Source organism: Phacochoerus africanus, chromosome 3 (assembly GCF_016906955.1).
Source record: "Phacochoerus africanus isolate WHEZ1 chromosome 3, ROS_Pafr_v1, whole genome shotgun sequence".
Taxonomy (NCBI): domain Eukaryota; kingdom Metazoa; phylum Chordata; class Mammalia; order Artiodactyla; family Suidae; genus Phacochoerus; species Phacochoerus africanus.
In genome coordinates, this window is record NC_062546.1 from 185,908,421 (window position 1) to 185,932,976 (window position 24,556).

General features: G+C 54.4%; 1 protein-coding gene across 1 annotated transcript; it reads right to left on the bottom strand.

Annotated features, from left to right (window-relative positions):
* Positions 1 to 386: 386 nt before the first annotated feature.
* On the bottom strand, positions 387 to 16,737 carry TMBIM1 (transmembrane BAX inhibitor motif containing 1). The gene is made up of 12 exons (XM_047773478.1): positions 16,606 to 16,737; positions 7,616 to 7,843; positions 6,108 to 6,208; positions 5,335 to 5,399; positions 5,080 to 5,133; positions 4,578 to 4,628; positions 4,072 to 4,111; positions 3,777 to 3,814; positions 3,511 to 3,598; positions 3,139 to 3,234; positions 2,100 to 2,153; positions 387 to 1,736 (listed from the first exon to the last, which is right to left on the bottom strand). Exons 2-12 carry the CDS (start codon positions 7,803 to 7,805, stop codon positions 1,590 to 1,592), a joined length of 924 nt encoding a protein of 307 aa, XP_047629434.1. The 5' UTR covers positions 7,806 to 7,843; positions 16,606 to 16,737; the 3' UTR covers positions 387 to 1,589.
* Between the last annotated feature and the right edge of the window lie 7,819 nt (positions 16,738 to 24,556).

Here is a 24,556-nt window from a genome sequence, read left to right on the forward strand (position 1 = left end):
CTTGTTTATAAGAGGGATGGGACAGGGATTGCTAAGTCAGGAGTTGTAAACCTGAACCTTGTGGTCCATCCCTGCCCCCCACATGCAAAGTTGTGTGTATACACATACAGCTCTGTGAGGAAAAGAGGTCATAGCTCCCCCGCGCATCTGCAAAGGGTCCATGATGCGGAAAGGTTATGCGCTATGGCTCTGAGCAGTCCCTGCTCGACCTGGTATTGAGCCACCCATCCCCAGGAAGCACTGGGGCCAAGTGTATTTGGTGATCCTAGAAAAGGTAGAAGATACCAGCCAGAAAGCAAAGGTAGGATGTGGTTGCTTTGGGCGGGGCCAGACGGATTCTGCCAGAGCTGACACCTTAAAGGGAAGAAAACCAGAGCCCAACAGGGTTTTACCTTCTAAACATAAAACTTTATTACATTTCTAGTTATGTCTTTTTGTGGGATATAGGTAGGACCAAGTACTTAATAAAGAAGTCCTAACTATACCCTTGGGCTGATCTGGTTTCCACCCCCACCCCCACAGAGTGGCCCTTGTCCCCCCTCCCCCATTCCAGCTTGAGGCACTTGGTGTCAAGAAGAAAGCGGTAGTTGGCTGGAGAGATGGGGCCGAAGTCTTACATCCCGCAAGCGAGGGGCATCTCGTTCCTCTCAGGGCCCTCCCCGAGTTTGCAGAACCCAAGAACCATGGGTGCCACCATAGGTTTCCATGGCTCTCAGACAGGGTAGGGGACCCCAGTCTCTCTTCACCCTGGTTACTTCCTGGCCACGCTGTCAGGAAGCAGTGACCCTACACACCACCTGACCTTTGTCCCTCACTTTCTGCTCTGAGCAGCCAGAAGCACCAGGGGGGCCCCAGGCACCTTTGGAGAATGGGGACCAGATGGCTGCAGGTGGGCCCGCTCTCCACCACCACAAGCCAGAGGGACGCCCCGGGCAGATGCTGATCTCGTATTGACCTCCGCATCTGACTTGGCTCACTCTCCTCTTCCTCCCTGACCCTAGCCCAGAAAATCAGTATATATATACACATATATATATATGCTATTGAGAGAAGGGGTGAAGCAGGGGAGACCCATAGGCACAAACCCCGTCTACCTTCCTCAGCGGGAAGGTGCCAAGGGCTACCAAAGGAGTACAGGGTAGTGGCTGGCTGTGAGTCCAGGGGGCTGGGGACAGCACTGTCTGGCTTTGTTAGGGTTTGAGGGAGGAAACAGCTCCAGCTGGTGGCAGAAGTGGGAGGGGAAACCTCGTCACCACAAAGTCACTTCTGCCTCTCATATTCCATTTTAGCTCTTTTCATCCCTCCCCACTCGAACCCCAGCTGTTAAGGATTTGGTGGGCAGAGGAAGAAGGCACACCTTTGGCCCAGTCCCTGTGAGTCCACCAAGAGCAGGGGTGAGTCCCCAGTTCCTACAACCCCACCAGGTACCTACGCATCCATAGCCAGAGAGGCGACCCATCCCTGGAGAGAAAGGGAAATGGGCTGTTACTTGAGAGGAAGGAAAGAAGTCTGAGGGCCAGCCCCAGGTCCAGGCCCAGCCCTCTGTGGCAGGGAAGGCCCGGGGCAGGGGGCAAAACAGGAGGCGCTCCTTAATTCCGGCTCCCCAGGAGCTGCAGCACAAAGGTGAAGATGTAGACGATGTCGGTGTAGATCTGCAGGGCGCCGGTGATGTAGTCCTCGGGGCTGATGGTGTGCTTCCGGTTCCCCAGGACCAGCTGCGTGTCGTAAGCCAGGAACTGCAGGGACAGGGGAGCCACACGTGAGGACCCAGGGGCTCGGGGGTCAGCAGACCTGTCCTGGGAGCCTCCGGGCCATGAGGTGTGCTTAGGGAACACATTAATGAACAGGATAAGGCACGGTCTCTGCCCTCAAGCAGGTCACCTTCTAGAAAGGGGGACAGACACACCGTAATACAGCCTGCTGAGTGTTCTCAAAGTTGGTGGCGTGGACCAGAGATGGCGGGAGTGCCCGGAAAAATCAGTGGACGCTCCGGACAGCAGGAGAAAGGAAGGGCAGCTGGGCCCCACCCCAGCCTCCCAAGTAGCCCACATTCACCATCCCCAGGTCCGCCCCTTCCTCCGGGAGGCGGGATTACTCACCAAAGTGAAGCAAATGGCACCCAGGGCAGCATAGACCATGTGCAGCCAGTAAATCTGGGAAGAAGGAACAGGGCTGACATTGGAAATCTGGGCAGAGCTTGGACCAAGGCAGAACCTCAGGACCACCGCGACCCCTCCGGGATTCTGGCCAAGTGGGAAGATCCAGAGAGCTAGCTACATGAAAGGAGTGCTTCTGCCTTCTGATACGGGAAGAAATTAAGAAGGGTAACATATTCGGCAGAAAAAACAGGCCATCGTCCAGTGGCCACATAAAATCAATCGGAGCATCTTTTAGCCAAACCCATCTCCAAAGTTAGTCAAGGTATGGAGGAGTCCACTGTGCTTCTGGAAGAAAGGCGGCTGACTTACAGCTCTGGGAGGGGCAGACCCAGGCATGCGCTGCTTGAGGAGCCCATCATCTCCCCTAGTTCTGACCGCCTTCCTGCAGCCCAGCCCGGGAGGGATAAACTAAAGAGGGCTGGGAGGGAAGCCCCCCAACCACCCTGATGAAACAGCAGAGGCAGGGAGCACCCCCAGGGCAGCCCAAGGTCAAGTGGGCAGGCAGCCCTCCCGTTCACATCCTTCCCCTTTCAGCCCATCCCCCCCTCCCCACCATGAATCTCTCCTCAGCCTGGAGGCCTGACACTCTCCCCACCCCCACCCCCACCCCCACCCCCACTGCAATAAAAGAGGGGTCAGATACAGCGATGCCTAAGGTCCCTTCCAGCCAGGCACATCTTCCCGGTCTTCTGGATTCTTCTGCCACCCTGCCTCCCAGAACCTGGTCTCAGCTGTCCGGCAGCCCTAACCCACCGCTTCCCATAGGAAGCCCACCATGGTGTCCAGGGCCTCAGCTGCTATGGCTCCCAGGGCCGGCTGTCTCCACCCTAACCCAAAAGGGATGCCTTTGCTAGCCAGCCCAGAGGTTCCGGAAGCCAGAGCCTGCCCAAGGCCTGTGGGGCCCGCCACACCACACAAGATATGGAAAATCTGCCCTGAGCACTGGGTTCCCTGACCCCAGCTCTCCCGGGACACTCACATATTTGAAGGACAGCACAATGGCAGTGACAATCCCAGTCACCATCATCACAATTCCCAGGACACAGAAGAGACCTGTGCAGGAGGTGAAGTCCACCTGCCCGGAAGAGAGTGTCAGACAGGCCACGACCAGCAGCCAAGTCAGAGGGCCCCTGCCTCCTCCTCCAGGGCGTCCCAGGGCTGCCTCCTGGGAGTGACCGTGACATTCTAGGGACGGACACAGGAAGCAGCTTTGTGGGTGCAGATGCGAGGAGAAGGGGATTGGGGTCTCAGGAAGTCCCTGGCATAGGGGCCTGGGCCCTCCCGGGCCCACTCAAGTGCCCGGTCCGGAAGGGGGACGGGGCAGCCAGGGGAGGGCCCCCCATGCCCCCACCTTGGTCTGGAAGCAGAAGATGGTGACTGAAATGGACACCACGGCAGTGATGATCATCGCGAGGATGACGGCCTTGGTATCATACACGCTGCGGGAGGGAGCGAGCGGTTAGGGGAGGTCGGAGGTATAAGCCACGGACGCGTGACTTCAAAACCCCTTCTCCAAGGATCCGGCCCAGCGCCACCCATGCAGGTGGCCGCCAGCCCAGGGATGCCCCACTCCCCTATAAAACACGCCCCTGTGTAGTGCTCTGTCCTGGAACGTACCTGGAGATGGTGCCGGTCATGAAGCCCATGGCCAGAGTCTGAGGGAAGGACAGAGACAAGAGTGAGACACTGCAGAAGAGAGGTGGGGCCCTGGAGGCATGGCCAGGGTGGCCGGCCAGAGCTGGGGTACGTGTGACCGAGGTAGAAAGCGGCCACCCCAAGGAGACCGAGGGCGGGGCCAGGGTAAGGCCAAGGAGAGAGCCAGGGCCATCTGCCACCGTGGTGTCCCGTCCCTTCCCCGGGTCCTGCCCTCCCTGACCATCTCCGCCCCCTCCTCCGGCCCTTTCAGACTCACAAAGAGGGTCAGCAGGATGATGTTCCATGGGAAGCGGCGTCTGAAGGGAAAGAAACCATGATTAAGTGGCGTGGGGCTGGCCAGGTCTCAGAGGCTCCTTTAGCAGAAGGAAGTCCGTGGCTTGTGAGCCTTGAGAACTAGGCCTTGACCTGCAGGTGGGGAGGCTGGCACGGCCCCAGGTACCTACTCAGGGGTTCTGTGCAACAGGGACAGTAGGACAAGCCTGAGCTGTGGAGCCACAAAGACCTGGATTCGTCTGCAGCTCTGAGACTGACCACCTGCGTGAGAGAAGGTTCCCCGGCCTCTCTGAGCCTAGGGCTCTCCCTATGTGTTAAGTGGTTAAGATGCTACGTGCTTGCGGGGTGCTGTCAGAATAAGAAGGAGGTAGCTAAACAGATCCTCCCACACCAGGTGGTTTGTACGCAGCTCAGCAGTAGCCACTGCCATCACCAGCCCCACTCCCACCTCCAGCATCCCTTGTCATAGTCTCAGTCGCTGGGACTCACCTGGGTCCCTGGCAGCAGATGAGGGTCAGGTAGGTGGCCAGGAAGACAGCACTGGGGAGAAAGAGACAGGGCCATAGTCTCCAGGCCCACTCCAGCCTGGCAGCACTCGCCAGACTGGCAGCTGGGAGGCGCAGGGAACGGTCTAGAAGTCTGAGGGGAGGCTGCCTGCCCGGTAGGACAAGCCCACCCCAGCCATGGGCACCAAGGTGCTCTGTAAGAGGGGGGTCTGGCCAAGCAGGAGGTCACAGGAGGCCCCAAGCAGAGAGGCTGCCAGAACATGGGACCATTCTGCAGTATGCATGTCACCACCAGTTCCACCACCCCACCCCCCCGGGCACCGCTCCGCTCTCAGGAGCCCTGTGACCCTATACTTGGTGGCACATGCCCATACTGCCCGGCATGGCTGGCAACCGGGAGGGTCCCTCTCCAAAAGGATTTTGACCCCTGGCCAAGTGTCGCCCCTTCTCCCCTTGTCCCCGAGCAGAGGGGAGCACAGACTCACTAGGATGCGTAGTAGACAGCAAGGTTTGTCCTCACGAAATTGCTGACCGGCTTCCTGTGGAGCAGGGGAGGACAAGAGAGGGGTCACAGCACGGCGGCTCGTCTACCTCCCTGCAGAGGCCCTGCCCCATTTTCTCCAATCGCCCGCCTCCAAGCTCTTCTTCCAGTCCCTCGGGGTCAAGGGCCCACCCCAAGCCAGGCTCCCAGCAGGTGACTCAGAGCTGGGAAGGGCGGGCCGAGAGGCCTAGAGACTCACACGAAGGTGAAGATAGCGATGATGGCCACCGTGATGAGCAGCTGGACCGAGATGATGGCGTAAACCTGGAACACAGGTGGCGGGACCAGCTCAGGGCACCACCCTCCACTCCCGCCTCTCCCAGGAGGCAGCTGGCCCCCAGACCAGGGAGCCCGAGGGCCTCACCATCTCCCCCTCCCCCACCTCTCAGAGGCAGCAAGGAGGTTCCTCAACTGTGAAGGATCTCCTCTTACTTGGCTCGCACTCAAGAGCCCCCTGGCTGCAGCCTGGCAGAGGCCACCCGCAGGGAGGAGTCTGGCTCAGACACTGCCCCCAGCCTGAGGGCTGACTCCCAGCCCCTGCTGCTCCCTGGCACCTCCCCTGCCCTGCCCTACACCTGCCCTCCACTGACCACTCGCTGCCCTCGCCTCGCCGCACTGCCAGGTACCTGCAGCAGTTCAGCGTGACACTGGTCAGGTATCTGTCTACTCTGAGCAGGGGCTGAGCTCAGAGATGGGGGGCAGGGGGCTGCGAGCAAGTGCCATGAGTTCTGGCTTCAAGCCACTATGGTCTAGCAGGAGAAAGAAGTTTGCCGAGGGCAAAACACTTCAGCAGAGCCTGCCCAGACTGTATGTGCCCCTCAAAACAAGGTCAAGGCGAGAGGAGCCCAGGGCCCCCTTCGAGGAGGTGCAGGGCTAGAGAGGACCTAGCAGCACATGTGTGTGGGAGTGGGTGCCTCCCAAGCCCACAGCCCCAGGGGCCCAGGTCCACCCGCCTCCCAGCCCATATCTCACCTTTCGGATGAAGGCATGTCGGACTTTCCTGTCACTCCACTCTCCAGACCCGAAGTTGTCACTCACCGCTCTCTCCTCCCCACCATAGCCATGGCCTGGGCCTAGGGACAGATCACGTATGACCAAGTGGGGCCCCGGGACATGTGGCCTCGATCCCCACGCCTCCACGACACTCTCCCCAAGTCTCAGGTACCCCAGCCAAAAGACGTGTGATAACCCAAGAGCTCCTTGGCCCAGCCAAGTCCCCACGATGCCCCCTGAGGGACCAGAACTGGCCCGGGGGCTTAGGTGTAAGTACTCCAGCAGCAAGCATTGACCGAGGGAGGGGATACCCACGGTCCCTGCCGCCAAGAGGTCACCATCTCGTGAGGAAGCCAGGCAGGCACAGGACAGGAGCTGGCAGGGTCAGAGTAGGGACTCAGGGATGGAAGGAGGAAAAGGAAGGCAGAAACACCGCGCACCTGTGTGCAGCGTGGGGAACACAGTGTGCAGACCGTGACTGACACCAGGCACACGTGAGGGTGAGGACGCAGGGGCTAAGTGCACAGGACGAGGCATGACCGTAAACGTGGCTGATGTGCCAGTATTCGCACCAGAACACGTATGGCCAGACGAGAGCTGGCCATGCTCCCGGATTCCAGAGATGCTGCAGGGGCTCAAAGCATTCCTTGAATGCCTCCTTGGGAACTGCTCTCAAAATCCACATGTGAACCACAGCACAAGTCTCAGCGCATTCTAATCTCACCTCATTTCTAACCAAACTGACCTGCCACTATGTTCAAACATCCAAATACTTTTGGATATTTCAAAAAATCAGACGTTTCCTTAAAGTATGAGGCTTGGTCAGCACCAAGAATATTAAAAATGAAAAAAAAGGGGGGGGAGTCCCCGTCGTTCCACAGCGGAAACAAATCTGACTAGGAACCTTGAGGTTGCGGGTTCAATCCCTGGCCTCGCTCAGTGGGTTAAGGATTCAGCATTGCCCTGAGCTGTGGTGTAGGTTGCAGATGCCGCTCAGATCCCACGTTGCTATGGCTGTGGTGTAGGCAGGCAGCTGTAGCTCTAGCTGGACCCCTAGCCTGCAAACCTCCATATGCTGCGGGTGTGGCCCTAAAAAAGGAAGGGGCGAGGGGGCTTCAGGTTCCAAAGGCGGTTGTTGAGGAAGAGCAAAGTGTGGGTGAGGTGGCAAGTGCCTAGTTGGGAAACGGAAATGGCTTCCTTGAGTCATGGCTCTAAAGTTATCTCCCAGCCACTTTCTCATCTGATGTAAGTTCTGGTGTATATTGTACAAACACTGTCTCCTTGCTGAATAAAAGGGCTGGCAGGTAGTCAAGGGTGCTAAGAACGGGAAAAAGCAGGGAGGTAACAAAGATGGGGAAACAGAAGGAAGGAGCTAAAGAGAAGACGAAAAAGCGATCGAGGAAGTTGAAAAAGGAGCACAGGAAGTGGCCTCACGTGATACACGTGTCCCCTCTTCCCCCAGCCCCAACTGCCCTTCAGGGACTTACCATAGCTCATGGGTGGGTGGATGGGGGGCATAGGCTGTGGGTAGCCAGCAGGGTGACCATAGCCAGGCTGTGGGTAGGCAGGGTACCCGCCAGGCAGGACAGTAGGCTGCCCATAGCCCCCCGGGGGCGGAGGGCCAGGGTACAGAGGGTTGCGGTCCTCATATGGAGGCGGGGCACTGGGTTGGGACATGGCCACTCGAGGTCTGAGAGGAGACCCAGTTGCTGGACCTGGAATAAAGGCAAGAGCAGTTGTGAGTGCCTAGGCCCGGCTCCCTCAGCCCCAGTCCAGCCTGCCTCTATGAAGAGGAGAGGCTCACCCTTCACGGGCCATTGTCCCCATCCCCAAGGCGCCACTCCGCCCCTCCACCTGCTTCCAGCTTTCTGTCCACAGCCCTCCCTACTGTGTAGCTTCCTGGCAAAGCAGGAGCCCAGAGCAGTCACTGGGCATCAGTGGTGTGAGAGCAGGTACCTGGGAACCCCCTGTGCCCATTTCAGGAAGCCTTCTGGTGACCAGGCCAAGCCAGCAGTGAGCCACAGGGCCAGCTGGGACTCATTCAAGGGGTCAGCCCAGCCCCCACAGCAGCTGGCAGGAGCTCTAGGCCTGCAAGGCAGAGCTGGGAAGGAGCCAAGGCCCAGAATGGAAGACAACAAGCTAGCCCCAGGCCCGGAGCAGCCAGGCCTGGAGGAGGGGGCCATGGGGCTGGAGAAGGTAGCAAGCTGAGTCAGGGGCCGCCTAAGAGGCCTGGGCGAGTGGGTGCATGCAGCTGGTCCCTGGAGGCTGGGAGGCCGCAGCGAAAAGCAGGTCCGGGACAGGACTTTCTGGTTCTTTCAACTAACAGCCAAGGCACAGGAGGCACGTGGCAGCCTGTGGCTTCCACCACTCTCTTCACGGCCTTGCCAGGCCGGAGATAGCACACGCAGGGCCCTGCAACTTCCCAGGAGGGGGAGACACACGTTTCGAGTGCCAGCATCCCCAGTGATTCCTGCCTCTCTGCCCCAGGGCTGGTGGCTTGGGGAGACGGCGCTGAGAGGTCAGGCCACTGGATCCACTCGGTACCTTCTCTGAGGCAGGAGAGGGACCCCCCAGCCAGGGAAGTACGGAGAAATGAGGAGGTGGGAAGCCCAGAAATAGAGCCTGAAGGCCCCCAGTGATGGTCCTGCTGAGGGAATTCCGGCCAGAACAGGGAAGTGACTCGCCACAATCACAGAACTAGCAAGTTAATGGCAAAACCAAACGGAGGCCTTCAGGGACCTGGGCTTGTGTCCTCTATGCTATGCCCTGTTCTTTATGCCTCTTATGCCAAATCAACCTCCTCAGGGCCTGGTGTTCCCCTCTGAGCAGACTGAGATGGGGGCTTGGGAAGAGCTAAGGAGGGAGTCCCTGGAAGGGTCCCTGTGTCCTTGACAGAGTGTGAACCCCTTCACAGAGCCCCCACCACCCCCTCGAGCATCTCCTGACCTTCAGGACTCCACAGGGAGGGGGCAGCCCCAGGCCAAGGTCAGCAAACATCCCCAGAGGCTCTGCCAGAAGGGAGGGGGCACCAGCTCCTCGTTGTAGGGCCCTCTGCACGGTTCAGGGAGCACAGAGAGGGTTGTCTCAACACTTCCCTCTCACCGGGGATGCCACAGAGAGGGAAGGGGGGCAGGGGGCGGGAGGAGGAAGCAAATGGCAGGCCCAGGCTCTCCATGAGTTACTTTGAGGAAAGCTTTTCTCCATCTTCCCAGAGGGAATGGTCCAGCACGGCAAGAACGCGTCAGGTCAGAAATAAGACCTTCCAGACAGCGAGGGTGGGACACAGGTAACCAGGCATGGGAAGCGGCCTGGTGAAGGCCCCACATGCTGGGCTGGAGCACTTGGAGGAAACGGGGAGCCCAACACTGAAAAGTGTCAGTTTAACAGACAGAGAGAGTAACTGTTTTTGAAAATATTTGGGGTTTACGTCAGGGTAAGACAATATACATAAACAGTTATAATACATGAACCTTAGTAGACTTTTTTTTAAAAAGGAAGAAAAGGAGTTGTGCCGTGGCTCAGAGGTAGCAAACCCGGCTAGGATCCATGAGGATGCGGGTTCAATCCTGGCCTTGCTCAGTGGGTAAAGGATCCTAAGTGCTGTGGCTGTGGTCTAGGTCAGTGGCTACAGCTCCAATTTGACCCCTAGCCTGGGAACCTCCATATGCCGTGGGTGTGGCCCTAAATAGACCAAAAAAAAAAAAAAAAAGGCAGAGAAACCTGGACGGGGCTCTCCTCCCCTGAAGCAAGAGGGTCCTTCTCCCTTCACCCCCCTCCCTGGCCCCTCCAGCTCCACCAGGACAACAGCATCCTGTCTGTGGGACCCTTCACACAGGCCACCTCTGGAGTACGGTGATCTGTCATCATTACTGTCATCTCAGGCTAAACACGGCCCACAAGACACTGGCAGGAACTGCTCTGTGGTCAGAGGCCCCAACTGGGCCACCAGACAACCCTGGTCCTGCTGGCCCCTCGAGGGGCACCTCTGTGAACTGAGCTGCGTGGACCAGATGACCTCTGAGCTCACTTCCGGCTCTAACAGACTGCGGTCCTGGGGCATATCTGAGGAGCCCAGTGATGCAGGGCCTGCCCTTTGTCCGGCCAGCCAGCTCCCCACCCCTTCACTGAAGCCAAGCCGGGCAAACAGGTCCCTCCCCAAACTAAAGGGTGAATCAGGGAGCACAAGGCCAGCCTTGGAGAGGCCACCAGGACTCTGGGCTTCTGCCTGATGCAGTGGCAGCTGACTCACAAAGATGCCCTCTGCTCTCCCTCTCCCCTCCCTGTGACACTTCTGCTTTCAGAGGAATTCACCAGGAGACAGCAGGGCACACGGCAGCTCACGGTCCAGTTCCCTGGGGAGTCAGCCACCAGGCCATGCTCATCAGAGAATGGCACTGACCACTTCACCTCACTCTGCCTCAGTTTCTCCACCTGGAAAATGGGTTTAACACTACACCAGTACCCTCCACGTAGCTGTTGTCAAAACCAAATGAGAAAACACACATAGAGCACTTAAAGGGGCGGCTGACCCCTATCTCTGGTTATTGTTCCGTTAAATCCAGTCTATTGCCCAATAGGGCGGCTATTTGGTATCCTATTTACAAATAAAGAACTAGAGGCTTAAATAAAGTCACCATCACAAGGGTGTGATGATATCAAGAGTGCTCCCTGACTGACTCCAGAGCACTAAGCCCTCTTCTGTCACCCTCACTTGGGCACCCTCTCTATGCCCACTTCTCATCCCTTCCCAGAGCTTCCCACCCCAGACCCTCTAATGACAAAGGAAGCCTCACACAGCAAGTGGACACTGAGTCATTCAGCCCCTCCCATCACCTCCCTGAGTCCCAAACCCTGTGCAACTACCAGAAGAGGGTGGTCAGAGCTAAAAGAAACCTTGCTCATCTAAGGCAAGCCCACCCCCACTTCACCAGCCGGCCAGCCACAGTACTAGCGGGGTAAGTGACCTGTCCTTGGCCACAAAGCGGGGCTGGGACTACATCCTAGGTCTCTCGTGTAGAGCTGTGTGCAGGAGCGGGAGAGAGTGTTTAGGGCGGTCAGGGGGAGGGGCTGAGCTCAGTCACACTCGCCTCCGAGGAGGGCCAGATGGACAGGCGCCTCGGGCCCAGGCCTGCCAGCACGGGCAGCTTCTGAGCCTGTTCCCTGGCTGCGGCCCAACCTACAGGAGCCCCGGCCACTTCCGCGTTATGGAGGCTTCAGCTAGCTGTGAGGTTTGGGGATGGCATCTGACGAGGTAGGAGGAAATGGAGTAGTGGGCAGCGTTTACTTTCATGACCATGACTCCAGGTGGGAGGTGCAGGGGATGCGGAGTCCAAAGGGAGAAGGTACAGAGACAGAGTGGGGACGAGTGACACAGGGACTAGAAAGCAGGAATCAGGTCAGCTGGGTTCCTCTGGGAGCTGCTGGAGGGGCTCGCAGTCTCTAGGGACTAAACAGGTTCAGGAACTTTAGGGTTCCCCTCCGGAAGCCTGAATCTTCCTAAAACACAGGAGGCATCCAGCTTCCACCACTCCAGCCACAGGAAGCAAGGCTGCTCCACTGCAGGCCACACTCTTCCTCGCGATGCCTGTTATCAAGATACTCAGACTCCGCCCCCTCCTTGCCAGGTTATAGATCTAAGCCTGCTCCCCATTCTCCTGACCCCATTCTCACAGCCCATCAGGAAAGAGCCAGAACCTCTCCTTTCTCCTACACCCCCACCCCAGGCCCAGGCGGCAGAAGTGGGTGGGCTCAAACATAATACTTGTTGGCTGTCAAGGTTTTCAGAGGCGGCCTAGGGGAAGCCAGCTCCTTCCCCTGGCACCACCTCAGTGTGGCCAGCATGCTCCTGGCCAGCAGGGGCTCAAGTTCAAGCTCCCTGTGGGGCATCTGAAGGGTTAAGGCTTTGGAATCTGCAGGGGGAGGCTGGTGCTACTGGGGTTATAGCAAGAGGGTGTGTGTGTGTGTGTGTTTGTGTGTGTGTGTGTTAGAGGGAGGGGCAGAAGGGAGCAGCTGACTGGTCCAGGCAGCCTGCCCTCCTCCCTGCCAGGAACTGGGGTGCTCAGAGCCAGAATGGAAAGAATACCTCAGAGTGCGCCTCTCAGGAGACCCCACCCAGCAGGCACAGCAGTGCGGGCCCCTGGCCCACGTCTCCTGTGACAGGCTCCTTCCCGCCCTCTTCCTTTACCTCCCCCAACTCCCCCAGCTCTCCCCTCCCCTCCAAGAAAACACTTCGCCCTCCTAACCCAGCACGGAGCCAGGAGGGCAGAGGAGTAAGAGGATCCACCCAGGAGTGTCTGGGCATGCCACCAGGCCTGACGCACACAGACCCAGGGGCCCAGAATCAACTCATCCTGTCCGCCTGGCCTCTGGGTTTAACCAGATGACGCTGAGAGGATCTAAAAACTGAAACATCAGAGCTGGAATGGACTTTAGAAATCATCTGGTCAGTTGACACACCAGGAAACCCCAGAACCATGAAAGTTCCTGCCCAGCCTACGACAGGCCCTCTTGGTCATGGGTTTGGAAATTTCATTCTCAGCTCTGCCCACTATCTGAGAACTCGGGGTAACAGACGCCAGCACTCACACAACTGACGTGGAGCCAGATCAAGCCTCCTTCCCCCTGGCTCCCTGCGCCCATCTGTCTGAAACAGATAAGGCTGCCCACCCAGGACCTCCCTCCCGGCCCTGCTCTCTAACCAGGGCGGCCTCCCTCCAGTCGGAAACTCAGACAATGGCTCCAGTATCCTGGAAAGACGAAGCTGCCCTTGAGGGGATGGGAAGACCCAGGCACCCAGAGCCCCTCCTTCACCCTTGGGGGGACATTACTGTGTCATCGCACAGGTGATCTCGGACACCCCCACCAAGCCAGTGGTCAGAGCAGCGGGGAGTGCAGATAAGGAAAGCAGAAGGCATTAAGCAGGGCTGGGCACAGCTTCAGGAACACGGCCCCATCCACCTCCTTTGCGTGTCATCTTCTGCCTTTTCAGTTGAACTTGAAGATGAGCAAAAGGAGAGGCAGACAGATAATTAACAGTCCACAGTGGGGAAGAGAGACAAACCTTTCCCTGAGCTGGGCAGGGAAGGAAGAGAACCGCTTAGACTAGCCAGGACTGTGTCCTTACTACCAGGTACCAAGGACGTCTGCTCCCCACGAGGGCCCTATGAGACGCATACTCTTATGCCCACTCTACAGATGAGAAAAGTAAAATTCAGAGACAGCTCAATCCGAGGTCCCATAGCAGGTGAACGGCAGAGACAGGCTCAAACCCCAATCTGACATCTGACTTTAAAGTGCCCTCTGCTTTCACACCTGCCTGGAACAGGAGCCCCAGAACCCACCAGTCGCCAGTGTGACTAGGCCAACACCTGGGGCGGGCTAAGGTAGTAAAGACCTTTTCTCGTTGATACCAATTCCTCTTTCCTTGAGCATGTCAGTCCTTGCCAGAGCCCTAGGTTAGAAGAAAGATCAAAAGATCAAAGCCCATGCCAGCTCTGTCTCTGCTTCTGAATGAACAGCCTAACAGACCAGGGCAGAAGGCTTCAGGGCAGAATGACTTGCTTCCTAAAGAATCTCTGCAAGGGGGAGTTCCCATGGTGGTGCAGCAGAAACAAATCCGACTAGGAACCATGAGGTTGCAGGTTCGATCCCTGGCCTTGCTCAGTAGGTTAAGGATCCGGTATTGCTTGTGAGCTGTGGCGTAGGTCGCAGACATGGCTCGGATCTGGCATTGCTGTGGCTGTGGTGTAGGTCGGCAGCTACAGCTCTGATTCGACCCCTAGCCTGGGAACCTCCATAGCTCCGATTCCACCCCTAGTCTGGGAACCTCCATGTGCCGCTGGTGCGGCCCTAAAAGACAAAAAGACAAAAACAAAAAAACAAAAAAAAAAGAATCTCTGCCAAAGCCACCACTGATGTGACACTGGTCTGGAGGATGGATGGCTACAGAGGCACAGGCACAGGGCAGGATCTGGGTGTGGGACTGGCCATGACTTCCTCTCCTTCTACACTGCCCCCCTATTGTCCCACACTGCCCCCCTATTGCCCTGGGTCTGGCTCATCCCCCCGAGCCTTCAGAGAAACAGCGGCACACGGCAGACAAGAAAGACTAAGCGGGAGGAAGTCAAGAGATTGGGGTTCAGGTTCTAATGCTGCCACTAACTAGTTGTGGGAATCCAGGCAAATGACCTCCCATGGCCTCCTTTTCCCTCAAATCAGCCCTCATTCAGGGAGAGGAAGGGAGACTCGATACTAGAAACAGAGAGTGGGAAGCTCGAATCATTCAGCCAGGCATTTCCCGGACTGCGGTAAAGAACACTGCCCCGGGAGATGGCAATGGATGAGCTCAGAAACAGATAAGTCTGAAAAACAATCCATAGCGCCTTTTGGAAAAGTACAAGGCACAATGGCAGGGGAAGGCTCTGAGAAGTTCTGCAGGGAGCAAACCTGTTCAGCTTTATTCCCTCAAACTTCCTTAAGCCTGAAACATCAGCATCAGGACACACCTAACTACCATCCTGTGGGTGGCTGACCAGGCCACCTTTGTTTTACAGGTAGACCTGCAATGATTCACGACCCAACTCTTCATAGGGTAAAACCCCTGCCCTAATACCCAGCCCCTCACACCCAGCTACTCTCTCTTCAGGGGTTCTCCCCATCCCACCCCCAGACAGCTGCTGTGATAACCTCCAATGTGGGACTCACTGCCAAGGGCTGGGGGACATCTCCAAGCAGCATAGAACCAGGAGGCTGCCATCCCCTGACATCACCTTTATGTAAGAGGGAAGAATACCGATCATTATCTACAAGAATAAGGACTCATTCTCTTCCTCCCTGACCAATGCACTGAGTACCCTTGAGGTACCCAGCACCGTGGACTTCTGGGTATCATTCCTACTTCAAAGTAAGACCCATGTTTTGGCCTAGAACCCCAGAATCTTCGTGTTGGAAGATGTGGTCAAGGCCATCCTCTCTATAGGGTTCCCAACAGAATACTCCAGAAAGGCCGCATCAGGGTTAGCAGAGGCCTTCCTCCCGGGGAGCTGTATGAGCTTCCATACTCTGGCCCTTCCTGTGTGGCCCCCTCTGAAAACACACAGCGTGTGTCCTTCCCTGGGGCTTCTGCTCGGTCTGAAGAGATGACAAGTTTGGGGGATGGAAGTGCTCTTCCATGGGCAGAGGCTGAGCTAAGGTGGCTATTACCCAGCTCAGGATATGAGGTTCTCTCCAGACTTAAGGTGCACCCCTGTCATTACCTCTCTGACGTGCTGTTTTTACAGGTGAGGCCCTGAGGTCATAGCACAAGAAGGCAGGAAGTCGGGGCCCTTGACCCTGTGTGGTCCCACTACTTCTTTCTAAGTTATAAACCGGGTCTCTGGGTCCTCGTGGTTGGAGAGACCAAGAGAGCAGGCAGGTGAGGAGGAAGTATGGCTGCCCCCTTTGCCTCAGACATATTAGCCTCAAGGAAGGGCCTGGCTCTCCTGCCACCACTGGCCAAGCCAAAGGCGCCAGCACTGAAACCAAAGCTCACCAGTGAGATGAATATTTCAGAGCCCCAGAGAACTCAACACCCCAGGGACCTTCCATGACATCTGGCTCTGACCCTGGTTCCCAGGCTACCCATCCCTCCCCATCCCATGTCCAGGTTTCTCAGGAAGAACTCCAATCCCTGGATACCACACAGAGGCCACCCTGGCCGGAGAGGGGATGGTGCCCCAGAGAACAGAAGCTGGTGCAGAACCCACAAGATTGGGGCCCAGCTTCCCAGCAGCCCTCCTCTACTTTTCCTGCCACTGTCCCCTGGCTCCACCGTTTTCCCCTCTCTTTTCCTGTTTGTTTTGCTCCAACCCAAAGAGGCCGCGAGGAAGATAGTACTTTGTGAACCCAGCTTGGGGGCGGAGGTTAGAAGTGGGCTGGCTGAGGCAAAGTCGTCGTGACAGAGGTGGCGTCTTCCTCACGCCAAGGATGTGGGCTGCTCACGGCTTTCACTTCCACCCGGTTCCCCACGCACTCAAATACTCGGTCACCAGTGGACACCACAGCTGGCACCGGGGGCGGGCAGAGACCGGGCCGCGGCAGGGGCCCTTGGGCGGCCTCCCCTCCCCCTCTCACCAGCCCAGGGCCCAGAGAGCCTTTATCCCGCGCACAGCTGGCCACCCTGGGGCTGGCGCGGTGGCCACGCCCTGCGATAGACACGCGCCAGGAAGCGGGGGACAGGACACCCTCAGACCCCGGCCACGATCACCTGTGCGCACAACCCGCAGCTCGGCTCCCCAAGCTAAGCAGGCGTCACTCGCCCGCCCAGGACGCACAGGGAAGTCGAAACGCCAAAGGTGAGGGCGACAGACCCCCACTCCCGCCCTCCACGCACTCCGAGAAAGTTTGGAGCCCCGTCCCAGGGCCGCCTCAGCCCCGGCCCGCTCCCCGCCGGCCCGCGGTGCCCCATTCCCGCCGGTCCCGAGCCCCCTGGCTTGCCTACCGCTCTCGACTGTGCGTCCCCGACCTCCCGGCGTCGCGAGTCCGGCACCACCCGCGCAGGCCTGGGCTGGGCTGGGTCTCCGCGCCCCGCCCCCACGCGCCGGCCCCTGGGGCGTGGCCTAGGGGTTCCGCCAGGGGGCGCTGGGGTCCGCCCCGGGTCCCGCCTGCGTCTTCCCGGGTCGTGCTCCTCCCCGCAAGGACTTTAGTTAGAGGTTTCGCATTTTAAGGCAGCGTATGATCCTTGTTGGAAATTCAAAACACAAAAATGCATTTTCTTAAAGTATAGTTGATTTTGTTCCACTCCTCCTGAATGCCAGCGGCAAGCGCTTGCATTTAGTGTTTCTTTGCTTATATAGCTCTGTGTATCACTTGTTTTTCTGGAGTGGGGTCCTATTGCGCAATCGTTTGTTTGTTGCTTATCTTTTATTTCACATTTTATCATGAACATTTTTCTTGTCACTAAGTATTCTTCAGAAGCATAGTTTTAACGCCTCAAAGTATTCTATCACATAGTTATGCCCATTTATAAAATCGGTTTCCTACTTTTAAGGACATTTAAGTTTTTTCCCATTTTCTCATTATTAGACATAAATCATGATGAACATTGTTGACAATTCCATGTTTTTAAGCCAAATGTGCTTTTCAAGTATAAAAAACTTCAAATGTCGAAATGTCGAGATGGACGGAACTTAGATTCTCTGGCCCTGGGAACCATGGCATTGCCTGCCTGAAGTTTCTTCAACCAGGAAAGCAGGTGATTTAGGGTCAGAAATCCTGGGATGTGGATAACTTCTCTCAGTGCACAACGTTGGGTTGGGGCTTTCTCCACCCTCCCAGCCACTAATGGCAGGATGTACTTGGTCGTTCCATGTTGCCGATAAGGAAGTAAGTTCTGGGAAGTTTTGAAACATTGCCGAGTTTACATAGTTCCAAAGTCCATATTTTTTTTCCATTACGCCAAGGCTTCCAGTAGATGAACAGCTTTATTTAAGGTGCTTTTCTCAGGCTGGTAGCTACAGATCACACTGTCACTAAATGTCATTCACAGCCTGTTGACACTTTTTCTTTTTGAATGGCGGTCGGTGGTGACCTGACAAAACATAGCTAAACAACCAGGACCACCTGAGCATTTCCTGATTCCAAACCCATCAGTAAGCACTTTTCCTTTTTTTCTTTCTTTCTTTCTTTTTTCTTTTTTTTTTTCTTTTTTCTTTTTTTTCTTTTCTTTTCTTTTTTTTTTTTTTTTTTTGGTCTTTTGCCTTTTTAGGGCTGCTCCTGCAGCATATGGAGGTTCCCAGTCTAGGGGTCTAATTGGAGCCAGATCTGAGCTGTTGTCTGTGGACCTACGCCACAGCTCATGGCAACACGGGATCCTTAACCCACTGAGTGAAGCCAGGGATCAAACCCGCAACCTCATGGTTCCTAGTCAGATTCCTTTCCGCTGCACCACGATGGGAACTCCAGTAAGCACTTTTCTTTACATTATTATCTCCAGGGGCCAGTCCAGTTCTTTTCTAGACCTAGACAGGAAGGAGGAGCCTGTGCACTTATCTGGAAGCTCTGACATTAGTGGACCTTATAGCAGGCTCACTCTCCCAGCCACCCCAACCCTTCCATCCTAGGGATCGAAGACCTCGCTTTAGGAAGTCCCCTCCCAAAGCGTGATCTCTCAAGCAAGGGCACAGGGCAAGTACAGTTCTGCTCAATGTCAGTTTCCCCCTGGAGCTCAGAACATGAACTGTGTGTTCATGGAGGGAGCCCTGGTGAACTGCGAAGCCCTGCAGCATCTGGCCGGGTCTCCTAACAGCCCTTGATGCTCTCTGCACTTGGGCCCCTTCTCCCGAAAGCACCCTCCACTTTCTAGAACTGTCAGAATGGTTCCAAGGGGAACCAGCTAGCAATGACACACGCCCCCTGAGAAAGTGAATGTGAGGCGGTAGACAGACAAGCCCCACACAAGCCTTATGGCTCATTCTTTCTCCTGAGCCCATTTTTCTGATCCTGGGATCAAGACTATGTCGACTGAAAGAAAAGTGCACAACGTAAAAGTGAGTTAAGTTTTTTGGGGGGACTTTCCCGAGGACTGTAGCCTCTCAGATAACACTGAGGAACTGCTCCGAAGAGGTACAGGAGGAACTAGAATATACACCATCCTTTTTTGCTGGGAAAAAACACGTGGTCAAGCATAAAAAGATATACTCCTAATCATAAAGAACCGACATCTCAAGCTGATGATTTCAGTATTCTATGAATAGGAAGATGCGAGAATCTGGGGTCACTGAAATTTTTCCTTAGATGTGCTTTTTTTTTTGGCTCTTTAGGACTACACCCACAGTATACGGAGGTTCCTAGGCTAGGGGTCAAATCAGAGCTACAGCCACTGGCCTACAGCCCAGCTCACCGCAATGCCAGGTCCTTAACCCCCTGAGCAAAGCCAGGGATTGAACCTGTGACCTCATGGTTCCTAGTCAGATTTGTTTCTGCTGCAACACGACAAGAATTCCTAGATGTGCATCTTAACTGTCTAGAGACCGTTATAACCAAAACACAGAATGCTTCCTGTTTGGGGTTTTTTTTTTTTTTTTCCCCTCCACCTTGAATTCCCCTCAGGGGGCACAGTTGAAGGCCAACTGCCCTGGCCAGTGGCTGGATCCTGTAGAACTGGAACGGCAGGTAGCATTTTTTTTTCTTCTTCTTTTTTTTTTTTTTTAGCATTTTTTTCTTCACAATTTCAATCCTCAAAGAACACCCGGAGCACCAAGCCCAGAGTAACCATTCACAACAGGCAACCCATGAATGATGTCTCCTTCTCTGGACCCTGCCTTTTTATGTCTGAATAAAAGGAAAGGGGCTTGGAATTCCCTTGTGGCACAGCAGGTTAAGGATCTGGCCTTGTTACTGCAGTGGCGCAGGTCACTGCTGTCGAGGATTTGATCTCTGGTCCAAGAACTTCCACATGCCATACGCATGGCCAAAAAAAAAAAAAAAAGGAATAGGTCCTTATCTTTAGGGCCCTTAGCAGATTATTAATTAAGCCCCTACTGTCTATAAACAGGAATTTCTGGTTTTGGAGAAAACAAAACTGAAGGACACAGCCCCTGTCTGCAAGAAACTCACAGTGTAAGGGAGATAATAATAGAGCAGGCAATTACAACTTCATCAGTTTGCCAGCACTGGGATAGAGGAATGGTCACTTGGTTCTGTTGGGATCCCAGAAAAAGCAGCATGGGATGGGAGTGAGGGATGTTTCAGGAAAGGATCTTAAGAGACAATAACACTTGATCCCAGTGTTAGTGGATGCTTAGGAATCAGCCAGCCAGTGCAGGGGTGGGAAGCAGGTTCTCCAGGCACTGGGAATAGTAGCTGAAGCAAGGGGCTTAGGGCCCCTTGTACCTGCAATCCAGGATGGAGCAGGCGGCTTGGGGTGAGAGTGGTAAGAAATAGGGCTAGGAGGAGTTCCCGTCGTGGCACAGTGGTTAACGAATCCGACTAGGAACCATGAGGTTGCGGGTTCGGTCCCTGCCCTTGCTCAGTGGGTTAGGTTGCAGACGCGGCTCGGATCCCGAGTTGCTGTGGCTCTGGCGTAGGCTGGTGGCTACAGCTCTGATTGGACCCCTAGCCTGGGAACCTCCATATGCCGCGGGAGCGGCCCAAGAAATAGCAACAACAACAACAAAAAAAAAAAGACAAAAAAAAAAAAAAGAAATAGGGCTAGGGGAGCAGGCAGGGGCCCAGGAACTGAGATTTTACCCTAGGGCAACAGCCATCTAGAGGGAGGTGGGGAGGATGGGGGAGGCTTGGTGGTACCCCTGGGGTAGAGTCACCAGCTTCAGCAAAGGAAGATGCTGGATGACCAATTCAGTTGAACTTCAGACAAGCGACAATGGTGTTTTTTTGTTTTTTTGTTTTGCATAAGTATGTCCCATTGCCCCATACAATGTTGGGGAATACTTACACTAAAAAGTATCTGTTGCTCATCTGAAGTTCAAATTTAACTGGGTGCCATATATTCTTCTGGCAACCCTGCCCTGGGAAAAAAGTCAAGCGCGCTCAGCAGCAGCAGAAAGGGGTGGGGGCTGGAGAAATGAAAGGGATCAGGCTGATGCTTATTTTAGGGATGGAGTAGCCTAAGTTTAGTGATGGGTGACAGGGGGTGGAAGGGTGGGCCCCTGGAGTGGCTCCCTGGTGCCCAGGTGGGGAAACTTGACCGGGGTGTGGGTGAAACCGAGCAAAGTTTCAGAAAGCCAAACTCAGACAGCCGGAGTTTGCAGCAAAGTAAGGATTGTTGGCAGGGCGCCTAGTAAGGGAGTGGGAGACAAGCCTCAGATCCACTCCAACTTGATCTTTGAGCTAGCATCTTTTTTAAAAGGGGAAGAACAAAGAGGCTGAGATTAATCATCATTTTATGATATTTCTGTGACATGTCTTAGACTTTGTAGTTTCGTCGTTTCAAAGTCAGGATGCCTCTGGTTTATGATTTTCTGGCCAGGTGGTCCATGGCTCCAGGGTCCGTTAGCTCATCTTGCCCTGGAGAAATAACCTGAATCTGTACGTTAGTGATGAGATGGGTAATAGCATTTTAGTACATCAATGACGCTACTGACAACAACTTCAGTCATCTGACTGCTTGATCAGTGTTCAGTTAGCACAGGATTGAGGTCAGAGGGGACAAGAAAGGGAATGAGTTGGAGTTTCCTCATGGAGCAGTGAGTTAAGGTTCCGACATAGTCACTGCTGTGGCTCAGGTCTCTGCTGTGGTGTGAGTTCAATCCCTGGCCCTGGGGAACTTCGGCATGCCACGGGCACAGCCAAAGAAAGAAAGAGAGAGAGAGAAAGAAAGAAAGAAAAAGAAAGGGAGCGAGTTCCCATCGTGGTTCAGTGGTTAACAAATCTGACTAGGAACCATGAGGTTGCGGTTTTGATCCCTGGCCTCACTCAGTGGGTTAAGGATCTGGCGTTGCTGTGAGCTGTGGCTCAGATCCCGAGTTGCTGTGGCTGTGGTGTAGGCCAGTAGCTACAGCTCTGATTCGACCCCTAGCCTGGGAACCTCCATATGCCACGGGAGCGGCGCTAGAAAAGGCAAAAGAAATAAAAAAGAAGGGAAGAAAGAAAAAGAAAAAGAAAAGAAAGAAAGAAAAAGGGAGGGAGGAAAAAAGGAAGAAAGATAACGGCACATGGTGACATCGTTAATGTTTCGACTAGACCAGATAGAACTGGAATCAGGTCAGATAAGAGCTTCTCCTTTCCAGGAGGAAACGTTGCCCCATGGAGAAGGCTGGGCTGCAGATCCAGCTCGACAACCACCACGCCTGCAGCCAGGGTGCAGGGCACAACGCTTTCCGGTCTCCCCTGACCATCAGATGCCCCCAAGGGGCTGGTGAAAATATTCTTAGATCCCTTGAGGATACCTCTTTCTAGACCTCCAAATCAGAATCTTCAGGGAATGTGGAAACAAATGCCTAAAGGTGGATTCAATTATCAGCCAGTGTTGGCGCTAGACAGACCTGGTGACATAGGGCATATTACTTAGCTTCTCTGAGACTTGGTTTCCTTATCCCTAAAAATAGAGGTAATAACATAGGATGGTAGGGATTAAAAAGAGCAGCTTTCAGGAGTTCCCTCATGGCTCAGTGGGTTAAGGGTCCAGGGCTGTCACCACTGTGACTGTGGTTACAGCTGTGGTGCAAATATCAGTCCTCAGCCCAGGAACTCCTGCATGCAAATGGGTGCGGCCAAAAAGGTGTGTACGTATATATGTATATGTGTGTGTGTGTGTATATATATTTGTATATATATAATTGTATTTATTTATTTATCCACAATGTACATATAACTATATATTTATATTATATATAATTATATATTCATATTTATATTTATTCATTTATTTCAATCCCCACCCCAGGAACACCTGCATGCAAATGGGTGCAGTCAAAAAATGGGTGTATCTATATCTATATGTCTCAGTTTTCAAGTGCTTGGAAATAGCAAAAGTTTCCATTGTTACTTTTGTTTCTGAGATAGAAGCCCAGTGATGCAGTGATTAGTGCAACGTCAGTTTAGCCAGCTATGTGATTTCATTTGGAAGCCTAAACAGGACCCAGATAGAAGAATAAGTGGCAGTCAGGCAGCCCAAGTTCTTCGCAGCTGTGTGCTCTACACCTTGCTCAGGGCCTCATGGACCGGGGCCTTCTGACTCATCCCCAACTGTTGGGGGATTCCCAGCTTCTGCAGCCCCCTCCTGGTCAAGTCAGGAAGCCTGTCCTCCTATTTCATTCCCATTTGCCTAAACAACCCCTCTCTCCAAATTAGTCCAGCAGCCATTTCCTCTTATTTCCAGCCCAAGATAATAGCTGCCCTAGAATCTCTCATTACCATTCACTGCATGGCCCCCCTTATCTCAATTTCAAGCACCCTACCTTCTCACCACCATCTCTCTCCAGCTCAAGGACCCTCCTGCCAACCAATCCGTGACCACACTGGGACTGTCTATGCCTTGCCTTCCCTTTGTCTCCCAGCCTCACTTCCATCCTTAATCCATCATTAAAATCACTCCGCTCCAAAGCATCTCTGCCTTGGGTACTCAGCAGGCCAAACCACAGCACTGCGCCCACACACTGAAAGGGAGAAGAACATGCAAGGCGCTGACTGATCTTACTCTGAGTTCAGAAGACTTAGGTTGTTCTTATCCATTCATATTAACATTTCCATCCTAGGTCATGACTCCACGCTTTTTCCAGTCAATACTCCAGCGCCTTCTCCACAGCCTCACTCTCAGCCTTGACCTTGCTGCCTATGTCCCCGAGCAAAGAAAAGCAGAAAACTGCCACCTGTATCTCTACTTGGCTGTTTAATAGGTGACTGCTTCTCAACCTTTTATGTGCAAACAGAGCACGTGGGGATTCTGGGAGGTCCTGCTGTGGTACAGTGGGTTAAGGATCTGGCTTTGTCACAACTGTGGCTTAGATCCAATACCTGGCCTGGGAACTCCATGTGCTGTTGGGGCAGCCAAAAAAAGGGGAAAAAAAGGTAAGAAGAAACAGGTGAATTTAATTTTAGTAATATATTTATTTAACTTAATATATCTAAAATATTATTTCAGGAGTTCTCTGGTGGCTCAGGGGATTAAGGATCCATCATTGTCACTGCTATGGCTCAGGTTTGATCCCTGGCCCAGGAACTTCCACATGACGTGGATGCAGCCAATGCACATATATATTTTTTTCAACATTTAATCAGTATAAAAATTATTGAGGAGTTCCCGTCATGGCGCAGTGGTTAACGAATCCGACTGGGAACCATGAGGTTGCGGGTCCGGTCCCTGCCCTTGCTCAGTGGGTTGACGATCCAGCGTTGCCGTGAGCTGTGGTGTAGGTTGCAGACGTGGCTCAGATCCCGCGTTGCTGTGGCTCTAGCGTAGGCTGGTGGCTACAGCTCCGATTGGACCCCTAGCCTGGGAACCTCCATATGCCACAGGGGCGGCCCAAGAAATAGCAAAAAGACAAAAAAAAAATTATTGAGTTTTTTTAATGCTAAGTTTTCATTATAGCCTATCTTGATTTGGATGATGAACTTTCATCAGAAATATTGAATCTGGAGTTCCCGTCGTGGTGCAGTGGTTAACGAATCCGACTAGGAACCATGAGGTTGCGGGTTCGGTCCCTGCCCTTGCTCAGTGGGTTAACGATCCGGCGTTGCCGTGAGCTGTGGTGTAGGTTGCAGATGCGGCTCGGATCCCGCGTTGCTGTGGCTCTGGCGTAGGCCAGGGGCTACAGCTCCGATTGGACCCCTAGCCTGGGAACCTCCATATGCCACAGGGGCGGCCCAAGAAATGGCAAAAAAAGACAAAAAAAAAAGAAATATTGAATCTTCGGAGTTCCTGTTGTGGTGCAGCAGAAATGAATCTGACTAGGAACCATGAGGTTGCGGGTTCAATCCCTGGCCTTGCTCAG

Excerpts from the sequence above, each read along its gene's own strand:
- TMBIM1 (XM_047773478.1), bottom strand. The coding sequence starts at position 7,805 with ATGTCCCAACCCAGTGCCCCGCCTCCATATGAGGACCGCAACCCTCTG. Across the intron at positions 5,400-6,107 it reads GACATGCCTTCATCCGAAAG|GTTTACGCCATCATCTCGGT; the intron begins GTGAGATATGGG and ends CCTGTGTTCCAG. Across the intron at positions 4,112-4,577 it reads ATCTGCTGCCAGGGACCCAG|ACGCCGCTTCCCATGGAACA; the intron begins GTGAGTCCCAGC and ends CTTTCCCTTCAG.